This window comes from Macrosteles quadrilineatus, unplaced genomic scaffold, assembly GCF_028750875.1.
Source record: "Macrosteles quadrilineatus isolate MER2022 unplaced genomic scaffold, UCM_ALF_1.0 Scaffold_4__1_contigs__length_99947679, whole genome shotgun sequence".
Classification (NCBI taxonomy): domain Eukaryota; kingdom Metazoa; phylum Arthropoda; class Insecta; order Hemiptera; family Cicadellidae; genus Macrosteles; species Macrosteles quadrilineatus.
The window spans coordinates 99,700,390-99,718,388 of record NW_026542597.1 but is presented as its reverse complement, the minus strand read 5'-3'; the positions used below and the strand labels follow the sequence as shown (position 1 = coordinate 99,718,388).

The 17,999-nt window shown below is 40.7% G+C and overlaps 1 protein-coding gene across 1 annotated transcript; it reads left to right on the top strand.

Annotated features, from left to right (window-relative positions):
• Positions 1-2,482: 2,482 nt before the first annotated feature.
• LOC128993195 (uncharacterized) lies at positions 2,483-10,268 on the top strand. Its single transcript, XM_054416956.1, has 3 exons — positions 2,483-6,338; positions 6,789-7,456; positions 9,984-10,268. The coding sequence occupies exons 1-3, from the start codon at positions 2,483-2,485 to the stop codon at positions 10,266-10,268; spliced, it is 4,809 nt and encodes a 1,602-aa protein (XP_054272931.1).
• The last annotated feature ends 7,731 nt before the right edge of the window (positions 10,269-17,999 follow it).

Genomic DNA, 17,999 nt, shown 5'->3' with positions numbered 1-17,999 from the left:
AATTGCATTTGATTTATATTTAGACCTGTTTTACGAATGCTTTGGTTTTCACAATACACCTTTATTTGTCAATATCATACAGCTATTCACTGAAACATATATGTTTTTGTAAGTCAGAATATTCAATACTAAAAACAGAATTACTGTATACACAAATCAGGTCAAACGTTAAAATACATTTTTTATAGTAACCAAAACAAAATGCATTTTTCTCAATGTAATTCATTTAGGCTCCATGGCAAGAAATAGTTTATTGATCAATATGAAGCAACTGTTTCATGAAGAATTGTCTGTAGTGTAGCTTCATTTAAATGGTTTCAACTAACAGCTGTAGGAATGTTATTATTATTTATTGCCTTCTCTGTACAAATGTAAACAATCTGCACAAATGTAAACAAAATAAATGTTGAATATTTAAGGTTTTCAGAATTTTTCACCAAAACAAATATTATACTTAAACATAATATATAAGGTACCAAATAGAAACTCTCCTGGTTATTTTGGTGGTGGAACCACACTGATCGGTAAAAGAATCACAGAGATATTGGTGAACATACATAGAAAAAAAAAACATCGCCACAGACAAATTGAGAACCTCCTCCTTTTGTTGGTAGTGGGGAAGTCGGTTAAAAAATTGAATTTGAACCATTTATAGTTTTTTTTTATGAACAGAACTATTTTTTCGATTAAACCTTCATTCTATTTTTCATTATCAGCAAGTCTGGTTAGTTTGGTTAGGTTAGGGTGGTTTAATTTTATAATACAAAAAATAAAAAATTTAGTTTGAGGCATTTAAAATTTTATTTTATGACCAGAGCTATTTTTCCGATTAATGAACCTTTATTGGATTTTTTCATCATCAGCGCGTTTGGTTGGTTAGGTTAGGTTATGACAGTTTAATTTCATAATAAAAAATTATAAAATTGAATTTGAGGCATTTATAGTTTTATTTTATGAACAAAACTAATATTTCAATTAGTAAACCTTCATTATAGTCAATCAGAAGCCTCCAAATGACACTGTTGGCAAAATAATCCTGGAAAAAAAATTCAGCTGGAGGGAGGGTAGAAACGGTTAGTCTATGGTTGAAAGTTTCGCTCCGGAACAGATTTGGTGGGCAGGGACTAGCCGCTAGTCGAAAAACGAGCTTCAAAATTTACAATTTACAAACTCGAAATATACCTCCACATTTTTTTTAGTAAATTGTGATTTATTTATTTTAGTGATGAGTAGCCAACAAACTAAGAATAACAATTTATTATGTCATGCCTTATTGTAGGCCTATAAGCATATGTTCGGTACTTATTTATAATAGTCCCTAGATTGGTGCTACCCTAACCTTGCCCAACGTTATCTACGGCGAATCGTCCCCACTCCGACTACTGGAAACGCTACTCACTAGCATTGCCGACGGCGTCATGGGCAGACGTCCGTACCTACCTACATAATTTTACATAGACTCTTTCATTTACTCATTAATTCAATTAACTTCATTTCTGTCAGTTTTAAGTCTTTTTTTCAATATACCAGTCATTTTTAACTTCACCAGTGCTAGTCATTTCCCTTGTTGTTGCCCCCGCACCCTTGGTCTACACCGCTGCTGTCTACACCGCTTCCATCCCCTGGACTACCCACTACCTTGGACGAGACGGACATCATCCACCTTCAAGACATCCGACAAGGTAACGGTAGCACCAGCATTAATTTTGTTGTTCAAACCGCCGTACGGCTTTCCGTTAAAGACCGTACACAATTTGGCCCTTCTACCCGCGGATATGATTTCGTACTATGCACCTTAATTTAATAATCGCAAATACAGTCCACGTAAACATCTCAACTTATTCTCAGATAATTTCTCTCCTCATGAAACAAACCTTGCAATAATTTTATATGTAGTTATAAATTGTTGTTTAGTTTGAGTTCAATAACCTTGTACAGTGAACAGACAGACAGGAATAGTTTTGTAAAGTTTTGGCTTGTAGCTATGCGCTGATAAATTGACCGTTATCCTAGTTTCTATGTCTCAAGGTCAACTAACGCACCACAATATTCTGCATTGTATTGTATCCATTCCAAAAATAGCTCTGACGTAACCGCATCGAATATTCGCTTTATCAGTCAGCTGATCTAACTGGAAATATTCTACCTCTATATTTTATTTTACTGAATTTATTTCCTTGTACTCGCTTTCACAATGATATGATTGATATGTCCACTATTTGTCTAGATTAATACTGCATTTATAATAGGCTAGTTGTAATTTTTATTTTATTTTATTTTTGTTAAAGAAATAAATATTATACATTTCACAATGGCTGCTAAGAATCTTGAAAAGTGTGTTAAGAAAAGAGAAAGGTATTTTTATAAGTTACAATTATGTTACGATCTTTTGAAAGAGTTGCCACAACAGAAAGATAGTTTTATTGCTAGGTATTCTAATTTGTCTAATTTGTACACATCATTTGAATCACTTTCCGAAGAAATGGATAACCTCAATCTTGAAATAACTGATGTTAGCGTTAGGGTAGATACGAGCGCGCCTTTTAAACAGTTTGATGACATGTACTATAAATGTATGGCTGCCTACAACAAGATTGTTGCCTCTGATCCACCTTCAAATGTCAATGTTGAAGCATCACCAGTTCAGCCTAAACCTAAACTACCCCAGATAGATATCAGTAAGTTTGGTGGACAGTTGGAACAATTTAACTCGTTTAAAGCTTTGTATGATAACTTGATTCACAATACTTCTTTGGCCCCAATGGAGAAGTTTAGTTATTTAAAGAGCTTACTAGAAGGCCCCGCTTTGTCTATTGTTGAAGGCATACCATTCGATCCAGACAACTATAAGTTAGCTTATGACTCTTTGGTTGAACGCTACACCAATCCCCGTATCTTGGCTTGTTTTTATCTCAATAAAATACTAGATCAGCAACCTGTAAAGACCCCTAGTCTAAGTAGTTTAAGACAAGTTCTTGATGTGTTTCATATTAATGTCCAAGCGTTGAAAAGCCTAAAAGTAGATGATTTGTCAGATTTCATGTTGCTACAGTTAGCGCTACGTAATTTAGACAATAGTACAAGGAAAGCATTTGAGTTAGAATTTAAATCTAAGCAATTTCCTACCTTAGAAGACCTTATGGAATTTCTTCGTGCTCAGTGCTGTGTCTATGAACTCACTAAAGAATCTCACAAATCTACTTTAGTTTTGCCCAAGTCACAAATCCTTCATACTCGCAAAACATTGTTCTCATCTCACTCATCTCAACGCAGTACAACTCAGTCTGACCGCACAGCAACCCAGTCATCTTATCGCCTCGCTATCAGTTGTCCTATGTGTAAAGGTGAACACCAACTGTACCGTTGTGATCAATTCCTCGCTTTGGCCCCGCACAAACGTTATTCTACAGTACGTTCATTCAATCGTTGCTTCGCATGTCTCGGTTCCCACCTGATTTCCATGTGCACTTCTAAGTCGAGCTGTCGGGTTTGCAGAAGTAACAGACATCACTCTCTACTCCATGAACCAAGCCGAGTCACCGCACCGCTGCCTAAGCAAAATGTGAATCCTGACCTACCTCAAACCTCCGCTGTGCATTCACCGCCCTCAACCACCGTCAACCCCGTGCCTACTACTTCTGTTAACACTACACCTGCTCAAACTTTATCCTGTCAGTTTCAGCATAATTCAATGAGTAATTCTACCCTGCTAGGTACCGCTCAAGTGTTGGTTCAAGATGCTCTAGGCCACTGGCAAGTTTGCCGGGCTGTTATTGATGGAGGTAGTCAGATTAATTTTGTTACTCAATCTCTAGCCCAGACATTACGTTTACCAATCAGAAAATGTAATGTTAACATTTCTGGAATTGGCCAACAATCTGATTTAACCGCAAAAGGACTTGTCACTTGTAACGTTGCTTCCCGTTATAACAGAGACGATAGTATTCAAATGGACGCAGTAATAATTCCTCAAATCTCTTCTGTACTTCCGGCTGCACCTATTCCCGAATCATTGATAAATCGTTTCAATTCTATACAACTGGCGGACCCTGATTTTCACCACCCTGCCAAGGTTGATATTTTGTTCGGAGCACAGGCTTTCACAGACATTCTTTCGGATGGTTTCGCGCTTATTAAAGGCAAACCAAGCGCCCTCAGCACAATCTTTGGATGGATCCTTATGGGTGATGTTCCCACACAGCCCATGCAACAACACGAACTACATTCTTTGTTTGTTTCATCTCAAAGCACTGATAGGCTCTTAGAAAAGTTCTGGGAAATGGAAGAAATAAATTTACCAAAACCCTTGAGTCCCTCTGATCAAGCATGTGAAGACCACTATCAGTCCACTATCCAGAGAGATAATACCGGACGTTACGTGGCCTCCTTACCATTTAAAGACGTTAAACCTGACTTAGGCTCCACTAGAAAAATAGCTCTCCGCAAGTATCTCCAACAAGAGACCAGATTTCACAAGAAACCAGATATTCGTTTTCAATACATGACTCACATGCAGAACTATGTTGACCTAGGTCATATGTGTTTGGCCCCTGCGCCCTCTCCATACATTCTTACTCATCACGGTGTCGTTAAAGAATCTTCTACATCCTCCCCGCTTCGTGTTGTGTTCAACGCTTCTGAATTAAGTGACACAAATCAGTCTCTTAATAAATCACTGTTAACTGGACCTAAGCTTCAAGCTGATATTGGAACTATTATCACAAACTTCAGATTGCACCAGATTGCTATGACTTGTGACTTCAAACAAATGTATCGAGCTATTCGTATAACACCGGCTGATTGTAAATATCAACATTTGTTTTGGCGCTCTGACCTCACGGGCCCTGTACAGGAATGGGAATTACAAAGACTAACCTTTGGTCTCTCGTGCAGTCCTTATATTGCACAACGAACTTTAAAGCAACTAGTGCTTGATGAAGGCGCTAAGTACCCAAATGCGGCTGATATTCTAAGCTCCTCTTGTTATATTGACGATCTTGTTTTTGGCGCTCCAACCGAGACTTTGGCTCTTAAGCTTTACGATGAAATCACCCAACTTTGCTCATCAGGTGGTTTCGAACTTCATAAGTGGTCAAGTTCAAGTAGCTCCGTCCTCGCCACAATCCCCGCCGACCGTCGAGAAACACCCCATCCGTTAGGATCTACACACTCGATTAAAGTACTAGGACTTGAATGGGACCCGACTACTGACTGTTTCCGCTACTCTATTTCACTTGTCAACAGTACGCCAACCAAACGCAATGTATTGTCTCAAGTTGCTCGAGTTTACGATGTAAACGGCTTTATTAGTCCAATTATTTTCACCTTAAAACATCTACTTCAACAGATTTGGATTGAAAAGCTCAACTGGGACGACCCTCTCCCTCAATCTCTTCAAAATGTTTGGGATAAATTCATCAAAGAACTACCCCTTATGACACAGTTCAAAATACCTCGCTACATTCTCAGTAACTACTTAACCGCTCAGCTGATTGGCTTCTCTGATGCTTCCAATATAGGCATGTGCGCCTCCTTGTATCTACGTATTGAATGTGAAGATAAGAGCGTAGAGTGCAACCTTCTGCAATCCAAAACTAAAGTCGCTCCTCTGAAAACACTTACGATCCCTCGTTTAGAATTATGTGCTGCTCTTCTCCTCTCTCAGTTAGTAAAAGCGAACCAACCGCTTATTAATAAACTTCAAATATCAGACATCTTTCTATTCACAGACTCCATGAATGTGCTTGGTTGGTTAAATACACCACCACACCTCCTAGAAACCTTTGTCTCAAACCGTGTCTGTAAAATAACAGAAATCACCCCTGTTGATGTTTGGCGTCATATATCAGGAGATGAAAACCCTTCTGACTGTGGCACTAGAGGTTTAATGCCGAATAGTCTGTTGAGTCACCCTCTTTGGTGGCATGGACCCTCTTTTATCCACAATGATATCTCATCTTGGACTCTACCGCCTTCAAACTTTCCTTCGGATGTTATTGAGCCTCAACAAACTCCCACGAAGAACACCTTGACAACTAACACTGTTCCGCAAAACGATCTTTATCAATGGATGAATAGGTTTTCATCACTTATTAAACTTCAAAACACCATGGGCTATGTACAGAGATTTATCCATAACTCACGATCTAATCAATGTGATAAACGCTATGGCTCGTTATCAGTTTCGGAACGAGATGCCGCTCTGGAATGTTGCATAAAATTAGTACAAACCCAGCACTATTCTGAAGAAATTAAAGCTCTAAAACTATCCAAGCCTTGTTCTTCATCACTAAGAAAACTCTCTCCATTTCTATCCTCGGACACTCTCATGGTGGGGGGTAGATTGAAATTAGCTCCTTTGCCGGAATCATCAAAACACCCTGTATTGATACCCTCTCAGTGTCATTTGGCAAACCTTTTATGTGATTACTATCACTTGTATTCTCTACATGGTGGTCCAAAACTAGTACAAGCATTAATTCAAAGACGCTTCTGGATTATTGGTGCAAGAAATCTTATAAGAAAACGATTATTTCGATGTATCACTTGCTACAAAATGAAAGCTAAACCCACGCAACCTCTTATGGCAGATCTTCCACCCTCACGATTTCAACAGACCCGATGCTTTATTAATGTCGGATTAGATTTTGCTGGCCCTTTTCTCGTCAAAGAAAGCACAAGACGAAATGCAAAACTATCAAAGTGCTACATTGCCGTATTTGTGTGTATGGCAGTTAAAGCCGTCCATCTAGAGTTAGTGCATTCACTTTCCACTGAATCCTGTTTAGCCGCTATAGACAGATTTATCGCTCGGAGAGGAATCTGCCGAAACATTTACTCTGATCAAGGTCGCAACTTCGTCGGTGCTGCACGCCAACTACAAGAAATCTACTCTCTCCTGAATAACTCCACCTCACAGATCTCAGAACATTTGGCTCAACGAGAAATAACTTGGAACTTTAACCCGCCATATGCCCCAAACTTCGGAGGCCTCTGGGAGGCTGCAGTGAAGTCGACCAAACACCATCTTAAAAGGATACTGCAAAACCATAATTTCACGGCTGAAGAATTCACCACATTCCTGTGCCGTGTTGAAGCTGTACTGAACTCCAGGCCGCTTTGCGCACTCTCATCGTCACCTGATGACGACCTTAATTACTTGTCTCCTGGCCACTTCCTCACAGGAGACCTCCTGCTATCACGACCGGAAGAAGACATCTCGGAAGAACCCTTAAACCTACTCTCACGCTGGCAGCTAGTTTCTCGTGCCTCTCAACACTTCTGGAAAAGCTGGAGAAGAGATTATCTCCATACTCTTATCCAACGCCCCAAATGGACTGAGAAAACCCTCAACCTTAAGGAAGGAGACTTAGTTTTAATGTACTCTAATAATGCTGACCCTTTGACTTGGCCCCTAGGTAGGATAATTAAGGTTATGCCAGGATCCGACCAAGTTGTAAGAGTTGTTAAAGTCAAAACCCCTGTAGGTATTGTAACACGCCCTGTAAATAAGTTAGTTCCTCTCCCTATGGTTTAGATAGTGTTACCTTTGTCTCTTTGTACATATTATCAACATTTTGTATTATCTTTATAGTTAGGTAACAGGTTTGTTTCATGATGACGGTTATTATCCAAGGTTTTTGTTTTAAAGATTTACAGTTTCTTTAATTTTCTTTAATATTTTCTCAAAAATTGCTTTTTTGGGTGGGGGGAATGTTCGGTACTTATTTATAGTCCCTAGATTGGTGCTACCCTAACCTTGCCCAACGTTATCTACGGCGAATCGTCCCCACTCCGACTACTGGAAACGCTACTCACTAGCATTGCCGACGGCGTCATGGGCAGACGTCCGTACCTACCTACATAATTTTACATAGACTCTTTCATTTACTCATTAATTCAATTAACTTCATTTCTGTCAGTTTTAAGTCTTTTTTTCAATATACCAGTCATTTTTAACTTCACCAGTGCTAGTCATTTCCCTTGTTGTTGCCCCCGCACCCTTGGTCTACACCGCTGCTGTCTACACCGCTTCCATCCCCTGGACTACCCACTACCTTGGACGAGACGGACATCATCCACCTTCAAGACATCCGACAAGGTAACGGTAGCACCAGCATTAATTTTGTTGTTCAAACCGCCGTACGGCTTTCCGTTAAAGACCGTACAGCATATGTCACAGCATTAAAAGTTCTATTAATACGATGGATTTTGGTAACATATACATTGGTAGTTTAGAAATCATAGAATAAATAAGGTTTTAAATACTGTAAACTGGACATTTGTTCTGTCCAGAAATGGTATTAGTATCCGAAAATACAACACAGAACATGTAGGAAATTGAGTTTTTAAATTTTATTAAATTAGACAAGACACATAAAACCTATGATATACACAGCACAGTGGATCATGTACTTCAAAAAAGATCCCAGGCCTGTAAATGTTCATATTAAATATTTACAATTATACAACCGATAGTTAACAATTAGAATTAGAACTGTATGTTGACAATTGATTTTGTTTTGGAGGTATAGACTGAGTTGTCGAAGACTAGGCTGGTTCAAACCTACTCACTATATAGCGTGGTAGATTTGTGATTTGATTGATATGATAAGGCTGAAAAGTAAATAATAACATAGCAGATGTTGCAACTTTACTTATTTTCCAAACATTGTTGAAAGTTGTTGCCCTTGAATGGAAATGCCTACAAACACATATTGTGATCAATTTGAGTTAGAACAATAAAAAAATGTATTTATTTATTTAAAATGTATTACCAACTCTCCCAACTAAAATGTCTTTGGGGCGAATAATGTTTTTAAACCCCTCCACCTATACAGATACTATATAAGAAAATGGTAAATTGTAAACACAATTTTTTAGTTACAACGTTACAGCAGCGCTTAGACAATATCATAGACTAACCAACACAAGTAGACTTCTCATCCCATTGTAAATTTTGAAGCACGTTTTTCGTGTCTAGTTCATGTACGTGACACAAAGGCGCTAGTGTCGATGAAACTTTGTTTCCATTATTTTAGGGTTAATTTCTTGATTTGTGCTTTACTGTTTGGTTATATAACTAGGGTACAAATTATTTTTTACGATTAGATCGTATTATTTGGTTAAACGAGGTTTTAAATGGCTGTAATAACGGGAAACAAATTGTAAACAAAACACGACCTCTACATAAACCGTACATGAACTAACAATAAAATTGTCTTCAGCTGTTCCATAAGGATGAGAAATCTACTAAGGGAGTATGTTTTATCTATGACAATATCAAAGGCGTTTTTACTTGGAAAACAATAAACAAGTAGTAAAGTTGCAACAACTTCTATTCTTCCTCTTTAGCCTCGACTAAAATAAAATATTTAAAGTCTTTTCTTCAGCACAAAATAAAATATTTTAATTATTGGAAGAACAAGATTATATATAGAAACTAGAGTTTTTTTTAAATAGTAACGAACGCTGAAAACACATCAATTAGCCTATTGAAATAATCATCGTAAAAAGGTTAGCGAGAATACAGGAAATTTATATGAACAATAATTAGTTTCCATTGCTGGCCACTATTGCTGCATGTAATCTTTGTTAGTCAAACGGAAGTCCATCTATCTATCTATCTAACAGGGGCAGGTCAAGACCTTAAAGCACTTCATCCGAAATCGAATTATTGCGCACCCCAGACAATTATTTTCTTGTTGGCCTTACAAGTTAAGGCGTCCAATGAATGCCTGTAACTTCCCGATAAGTTCATCCTCGGGAAGATATTTTCCTCTAGCCAGATTACCAAGGGTTGTCAATCTAGCAGCAGAGAGCTCGTTGCAGTCAAAGAGTAGGTGATCAGCTGTCTCTTCTGACCTATCACAGTGCCTACAGATCGGTTCACCATCAAATAAGCCCATCCGTTGTAAATGTTTCCTGAATCGCCCATGACCAGTTATCAGTTCTACAGTTAATTTAATTCTTCGTCTATCTAGTCTCAAGAGGTTGAAGGCAACAGTGTCGACCCAGCCCAGCGTTTACTATGCTTTTCTTTAGCCCATGACGCAATCGAAGAACATGCGCTGTTTCGTGAAATGCCACAAAAGGGTTGTGGGCCTATCATGGTTGTCGCAGAGGCAGTGTTAGCCAATCTGTCTGCAGCTTCATTACCTTTTATGCCTGAGTGTCCTGGCACCCAGCAGAGCGTAAGATCATTACTCCTACCCAACTCAGACACAGAAGCAAGGCAATCCCACACGAGCCTAGAGTTGAATTCGTAAGAGTTTAGTGCTTTTAAGGTTGCTTGACTATCAGTATAGATATTGATTGTTTTGTCTCTGATCTCTTTATTAAGATGTTCTCGAGCACAAACCAAGATGGCAGTGACCTCCGCTTGAAAAACAGTTGGGTACACCCCCATGGGAAGATAAATACCAGTGCCTTCGTTTATCCAGTGCACACCTGCTCCAGTCCATCTTTGATCTTAGAACCATCAGTGTAGCATTCTAAATCACCTGTAGGAATGGGCCCTTTCCCGCCAGACCAATCATCCCTGTCTGGTATTAATACTTTGAAAGGCTTTCCAAAGGAGTATTTTTTGGACATGTGATCTGAAGGTAGGTCCAACTCATCATTATGTACCACCTGAACAATTTTGGAGTGCCCTATATTGTTTCCTGTGGTAACCCATAAGTTTTCGCATCTGAGGCGTTGGGCTGTTTTTCTTGCTACCACCTTGATGAAAATGTCAATGGGCAGGATATCAAGCAGACAATCTAGAGCTGCTCCAGGGCAGCTACTTACTGCCCCAGTTATCATTATAAGAGCAAGCCTTTGAACTCCTGCTAAAGCTTTGGCAGCTGCAGTAGATTCCATCTTTGGCCACCACACAAGCGAACCATATGTAAGGGCGGTTCGGACCACAGATACATACAGCCAGTGCAAGAGTTTGGGCTGTAACCCCCATGTTCCACCTACCATCCGACTGCATGCCATGAGGGACCACTTGCCACGTTCAATTACTTTTTGAAGATGTGGTCCATTACAGGGTACCATTACAACTTTCCTGGGATTAATAGAGAGCCCAACTTCCTGACACCAACGATCCACCACCCTTAAAGCTCTATTCATAAGGTCAGTTATGGTTCCGTGGAATTTTCCAACCACAAGGATTGTAACATCATCAGCGTAACCTAAGGCGAAAACCCCACTTTCATTGAGGGTCCTTATAAGGTCATCTGCTACCAGATTCCAGAGGAGAGGAGAAAGAACCCCACCTTGGGGGCATCCTCGAGTAGTTCTTGCCTCGATCGTGTCACTGTGAAGTGAGAGCCTGACCTTCCTACTATGAAGCAAGGATTCAATCCACTTACACACAATTCCGTGAAATCCTCTAGCTCTCACTGCGTTAAGAATTGCAGGGGTTCCAGTGTTGTCGAAAGCACCCTGAATATCAAGAAAGGCACCCAGGGCCACTTCACTGCTCTCTAGAGCCTTCTCAATCTTGCTTACGAGTTGATGCAGCGCGGTCTCGCATGATCTACCCGCGATGTACGCATGCTGATTATTATGAATAGGATTAGTCCTAAGAGATGTATCCATCATGTATCTTGAGACCAACTTCTCTAGGATCTTAAGGAAGAAAGAAGATAAAGAAATAGGTCTAAATGACTTAGGATCAGTGTAACTATCCCTCCCTGGTTTTGGAATAAATGCAATACGAGAGTTACACCACCCTGAGGGAATGTAACCTAAGGCTAAACTTGCTCTGAAAAGTTTACAGAGTGGGTGAATAATAATGTCTAGACCTTCCTGTAAGCAAACAGGTCTTACCTCATCAGGACCCGGCGATTTGAAAGGTCGTAATAGACCAACAGCCCATCTTACCTTGCTGAAGGTGCTCCACATAGAATGGGTGGCATGACGGCTCAGATTTGGCCGCTCAGAACTCACCTCCTCCTGCTGCACTTCAGAAACAATACAACCAGGGAAATGAGTTTTAGCCATAACCTTGAGTAATTCAGAAGGTTCAAAAGCCATTACACCATCCGGACCCTCAACGGCACCGAGAGTAACATGCCTGTCTCTAACAAGAACCTTATGTATTCTAGAAGTGTCTTTAATACTTTCTAAATTACCACAACAATTATTCCATGAGAGCCTTTTGGCCTTTCGTACTGCATGGTTGTATTCTGTGAGAACATTATGATATGCATCCCAGTTATTAGTTTTCTTAGCTCGCCTGAAGTGGGCCCTAACTCTCCTCCTGAGAGAAGCAAGTTCAGGACCCCACCAGCCAGCCCTATTGCTTTTACTTTTGCGCAGAGGGCAATTATCCTCAAAGGATGAAACTATACACCTAGTTAGACGGTCTGCCGCCTCGTCAAGTGTATCAACTGTATTAATAAGAGATGTATTAAGATTTGAGGCAATCTTGCCCCGAAGATCGGCTCTGTAGGAGCCCCAGTCGGTCTTACCTGGGCTCCTGAACAAGCGAACTTCGCCGCAAAAACTCCCCAACCTAAACACAATATGCCTATGATCAGACAGGGATGGCTCAAGAGACACTGACCAGTCAGTAATCCTGTTAGCCATACCCGCTGAACACAGGGTAAGATCAATAACTGATTGACCTATCCTACCTAAGAAAGTTGGTTCTGAGCCTACGTTTGCTTCAAGAAGGCCGCAAGAAACTAGGTACTCTAGAAGTGACCTACCTCTGTTGTTAGTGTCCCTGCATCCCCAGGTTGTGTTATGGGCATTGGAGTCGCAGCCTATCACAAGTTCAGCTCCGGACTCCTGTGCGAGGTCAACCAGTCTCCTGACCTCAGCCGATGGGAACAATCCCTCGTCGCCCTGTGGCATGTAAACAGAGGCCAGCAGCAGTTTTGTGTCGGATTTAGCACATACAGTCTTAATTACTGTTACATCCCTCGAACAAAGCTCTAGAACTGGATTACATTTAAGCCCCTCCTTAACCCAAATGCAAGTCCTAGGGTGTGGTACAGACGCGGAAATGACATTACCCTTAATAGTACCCATCCCCGCAATTCTAAAGTTATTGGCCCAGGGTTCCTGAATCAAGGCAAAATCTAAGGACTGCTTGACCGTGCTCAGACAGAACACGGCTGTGGCAGCCTTACTATGTTGTAGGTTCGCTTGAAGGACCTGGGTCATCAGAAGGAGCACCAGAGATGACTCTGAGCTGCAGTTTCCCCAGACCCAGGTAAATAATCCAGCCACGATCTTTCAAAACCTGCGCATTCATTTCATCAATAGCAAGAACAAGAATCTGATGATCATCCTTCTTCTTCCCACCAATGACACGCCAGTCTTTAGTCGTGACGCCAGGATTCTGCCGCTCGATCTGAACAAACACTTTAGAGGCTTCGACCTTGGCCAGACGCCTGTCAGTGCGTAGGAGCACTTTAGTCGTGCGCAACAGATCCCTGTAATCTGCTACAATGACCTCCATACTCCCCTCACTTTCCAGCGCTAGCTTCGGTGCCATCCTCTTTAGCCAGTCAGAAGTTTCAGAATTACCACAAGTTACAACAAGAGCACCCTTCTCGTGGTAATTTTTTTCAAACTGATGCGGAATGTTGGTGCCGTCATCACCAAACACCAGCTCCATCAGTTTGTCCTGCAACAAGTCACATTCCTCAACAGAGAATCTCGCGTCAGGATAGGCCGCTGGAGCAACTGACAACTTGTGACCTACAAGTTGGTCTCTGTAGCTGACCACACCCGCAACGGATCCATCTGCTGATCGATTAGATTTATTTCTTTTTGGGGGAGGTTTTTGAGAAGACCCAGGGTTACTATCGGGTCCAATTCTGCGCATCGGTGATACGCCAGAACCTTCCCCAGGGGAACCCATGGACTCTCGCTTCCTCTTTCTCCACTGTCTGTTGGGAATCCACGTGCCTTCAGCCTCTTTCCTCTCTTTAACAGACATTCTGTACTCAGTTCTGGTCATAACTGTAGTAACAATCTCAGAGTCGGTCGAATCGCCCGCCAGAGACGGTGATTCGCCAGCATTACTGGTGTCTAGTGGCTTATGTCGGTCCACATCTAACCTATGACAAAGCTCAAGGACATCAGATGAGTTCTTACAGACAAGGAACTTTTCGAGAAGATCTCTGGCGTTTCCACGATCTCCCCAGGCTCCGTCTCCATTGCGATGTTCTGCACAATGACATCATTGTTAGAGATTAGCTGATTGTTGCCCTCCCCAGAATCCATGGGCATGTCCCCCAAAGAGGAGGAGTGGGATTCCCCGCTTGAGCAGGTACCCACCTGGGGTAATACTTCCGTTTGTTTACGCTCAGCCATGACTATAACAAGAAAATAATTGGTTAGCAGCTTAGCAGCCGAACCGTGACCCACTCACTACGCCTGCTAATATCCAAGACTGGACCCTTTCGGGGTTGGACCCCTCATCGTCTCCAGCTCAGTCCTGTCACAGCTGCACACATACCTGTAACAGTTGGCGGTAACATTAGCTATCTGGGCCTTGGCCGGATTGCTGATTGTCACCTCCGCCCAAGGCCAGTACTAGAGCAGCCGCTCCCTACCCTTGGGCTGTCTAGTCACGACACAGCCAGCGCTAGATCCGCTGCCTTCAGCGAGTGCAGAGGCACCCCATGCAGGCTGTGCATAGCACAGTACGACTTTGCAAAACAAAAGTCGACTCACAGCGGTCTTGGAGGAGAAACTGTCAAAGACAGCACCCCCTCCCTGAGGAGCTTACGCTTACCTCTCACCTCCAGGTTTAAAAATGTATTACCAACTCTCTCAACTAAAATGCCTTTGGGGCGAATAATGTTTTTAAACCCCTCCACCTATACAGATACTATATAAGAAAATGGTAAATTGTAAACACATTTTTTTAGTTACAACGTTACAGCAGCGCTTAGACAATATCAAAGGCGTTTTTACTTGGAAAACAATAAACAAGTAGTAAAGTTGCAACAACTTCTATTCTTCCTCTTTAGCCTCGACTAAAATAAAATATTTAAAGTCTTTTCTTCAGCACAAAATAAAATATTTTAATTATTGGAAGAACAAGATTATATATAGAAACTAGAGTTTTTTTTTAAATAGTAACGAACGCTGAAAACACATCAATTAATTAGCCTATTGAAATAATCATCGTAAAAAGGTTAGCGAGAATACAGGAAATTTATATGAACAATAATTAGTTTCCGTTGCTGGCCACTATTGCTGCATGTAATCTTTGTTAGTCAAACGGAAGTCCATTCAAGGTCATATATGTGAACAGTTGTGGTATGACAACCGGGTCTTCTAAGAAAGTAACAGTGACACTATGCACCCTCCACCCTACGACTTGTCTCACTCTCTCTCCCTCTCCCTTCAGAACCTTTCCCCCCTCTCCACCAACCGCTCTCGATTTCCCACCCCTCCTCTAGTGACCACTACCATTGACTATATATACCTACAGAAGACATCCCATAGCTATAGTGGACCAGTCGCCAGTAATTTTTTGGCTAGGAGCGCTAGAACAGCGCTAGCTTGTGGTGCGATCTATCTGTAAAGGTTAGAAACAGTCTCGACGCATGCGCAGACGAGTAGATGAGCAGTGAGCAGTCGACCGCAGTGTTTCCATTTGAGGGATAAAAATCCCTTTCTAGGGATATTTAGGGCCTTCGAGGGATTGAAAAGGGATTGAGGGATAACTAGGGATAATCAGAGAAATTGAAGGATTTTTTAGATTTTCTAGGGATTTCAGGCCTTTGACTTTATAAAATTGAAATATTGATAAAATAATACATTTTGGCTGTAATTCAACAACGTCAAGGACCTATTTTGGCTAATTTTGCAAGGTATTGACACCGTAACGCATTGATTATACTACTTTTTCCCCAGATTTTGGTAACAAATTGATTGTAGAAGATACTCCTCAAGGAGTATGTTTTATCTATGGTTGTAGCATAGACTAACCGTTTTATCTATGGTTGTAGGTAGTGGTAGTGACGTAGTGTTTCAAAGTCAGAACAGACAAGGGGAAGAGCCAACACTGCACGAAACAAGCGAAGGACAAGTCGGTCGGTGGAATGTAATGGCGGATCTAGATTACTGTATTTGTTTCTTAGTAGCCCTGTGCTCTGTGTCAAAAATGTCTAATGTTTGTTTTCGTTTTGATTTTGTTTGCCGGTGCCGGTGATTTCTATGATTTTTTTGGTTAAAGTAACTTGGTGTAACCTTTTCACCAAGGCATGGTGGCCATGTTTGAAAAAGACTAAGTTTGAAATTTGGACACTTGAGTAACATTTTTGAAACAATTGTAATTACTTATAAATAAAAATTATTAGTTTATAAAATGTCAAAAATAACTAATTGTTTCATTTTTTTAGTTAATTTATCTTGTTTTGTACCACATAGGCATTTTTTAATCACGGCTACCTTTAATTCCAGGCCGGAGGCCGCGGCCTTCGAAGTGGAAACGTTGCAAGTATATAGTGTTGTAAAAGGTGTTTGTTTGGAGAACGCTAAGCTAATGATATTTATGTATTTTTTATAATAAATACGAAAGCTTGGTTACTGGGCTATGAAAATATTGACTCCACATTGAATGTATAGAAATAGATTTTCAATTTATATTGTTTTGGTTTTCGATTCTACATTATGTTTTATTTCCATGTTAACTTATGGGACGTCTGGAGCTAAACAATACTACGGTACTAGCAACGTTGCCAATTCTATCAGGCCGCGGCCTGCCTGGAGTTAAAGATGGCCGTGGATTTAATGGTGCAAAAATGTTTTTTTATATAGTATTACTTTATAAATAATATGGGATATTGAAGAATAATACCACCAGTTACCATATTTTAGCTGGCTATACATGATATCCATTGGTATTGCTGCAAAAATAATAAGTTATCTAGATTTGATGAAGAGGGATAATTGGAGGGATTATTAGAACACGGACTAGGGATAACTAGGGATTTTTTGACGTTGACCCAGGGATATTTTTTTCTTGCGGATGGAAACACTGGTCGACCGCTCAGCGCTCAGCTCCTCCCCAGCTGACGATCAGACGATAGCTGTGAGGCCTTGAGGGGGCGGGAGAGTGGAGTAGTGGAGAGAGTATACAATGCGTCGCTGTCACACTACAACAATATCCAGAATGAAAGGTCAATGAGCTGAGCAAAAACTACTCTCGATCAGCTGTGGTGACACGTCACTCACACTACACTATGTGTGGTATATATAGTCAATGCCACTACCCTCAGGCCATAAATCAGGGGATTAACCCAAACAAAGGTCTGGTCCGCTGCCCGTCTCCCAAAGTGCACCTCGAGGGGTAGCGGATTTTTATCCCCCTGGAATTTTACCCCCTGGGCAAACGTGACGTCACAAACCAGGGGGTAAAATTCCGGCCGCGAACATTTGAGTTTCGCGACATCAGCTCGATGGATTAAACGCGGAATTAAACATATATTTTCACGGTTGTGAGTTTAATCAGAACACATCAAATTATAAAAACCTAGAATGTACGGCCCGGAATTTTACCCCCCGGAATTTTACCCCCCGGAATTTTACCCCCGGAATTTTACCCCCGGAATTTTACCCCCCGGAATTTTACCCCCTGGCCAGATAAAAATTAGTGAGAATGATTAATTATCGTCATTCAGTTTTAATTTAATGGTAAACATTTTATTATTAAGTAGCCTATCTTAATTTATATGTAACATTAACTAATCGAACAGGGTTTTAATATTAATTTTGAGATTCGAGTGTCAGGATTCGATCTTTGAAGCCAACTGTTGGTTAATATGATCAAAATAAAACAGCGAATTCTGTTTACTCAGTTGAGATTACAAAATAAATAAATAAAGATAAGCTACTAAATAATGAAATGTTTACAATTAATTAAAAACAGAAATTGAGAAAATCAATCATTCAATTTCTAAAATCAGCCAGGGGGTAAAATTCCGGGGGGTAAAATTCCAGGGGGTAAAATTCCGGGGGGTAAAATTCCGGGGGTA

Coding starts and splice junctions, on each gene's coding strand:
- LOC128993195 (XM_054416956.1), top strand. CDS start 2,483: ATGGATAACCTCAATCTTGAAATAACTGATGTTAGCGTTAGGGTAGAT. Junction 6,339..6,788: donor GGACACTCTCATGGTGGGGG/GTAGATTGAAAT, acceptor AATCCTGTTTAG/CCGCTATAGACAGATTTATC. Junction 7,457..9,983: donor TGCCAGGATCCGACCAAGTT/GTAAGAGTTGTT, acceptor TCGTCTATCTAG/TCTCAAGAGGTTGAAGGCAA.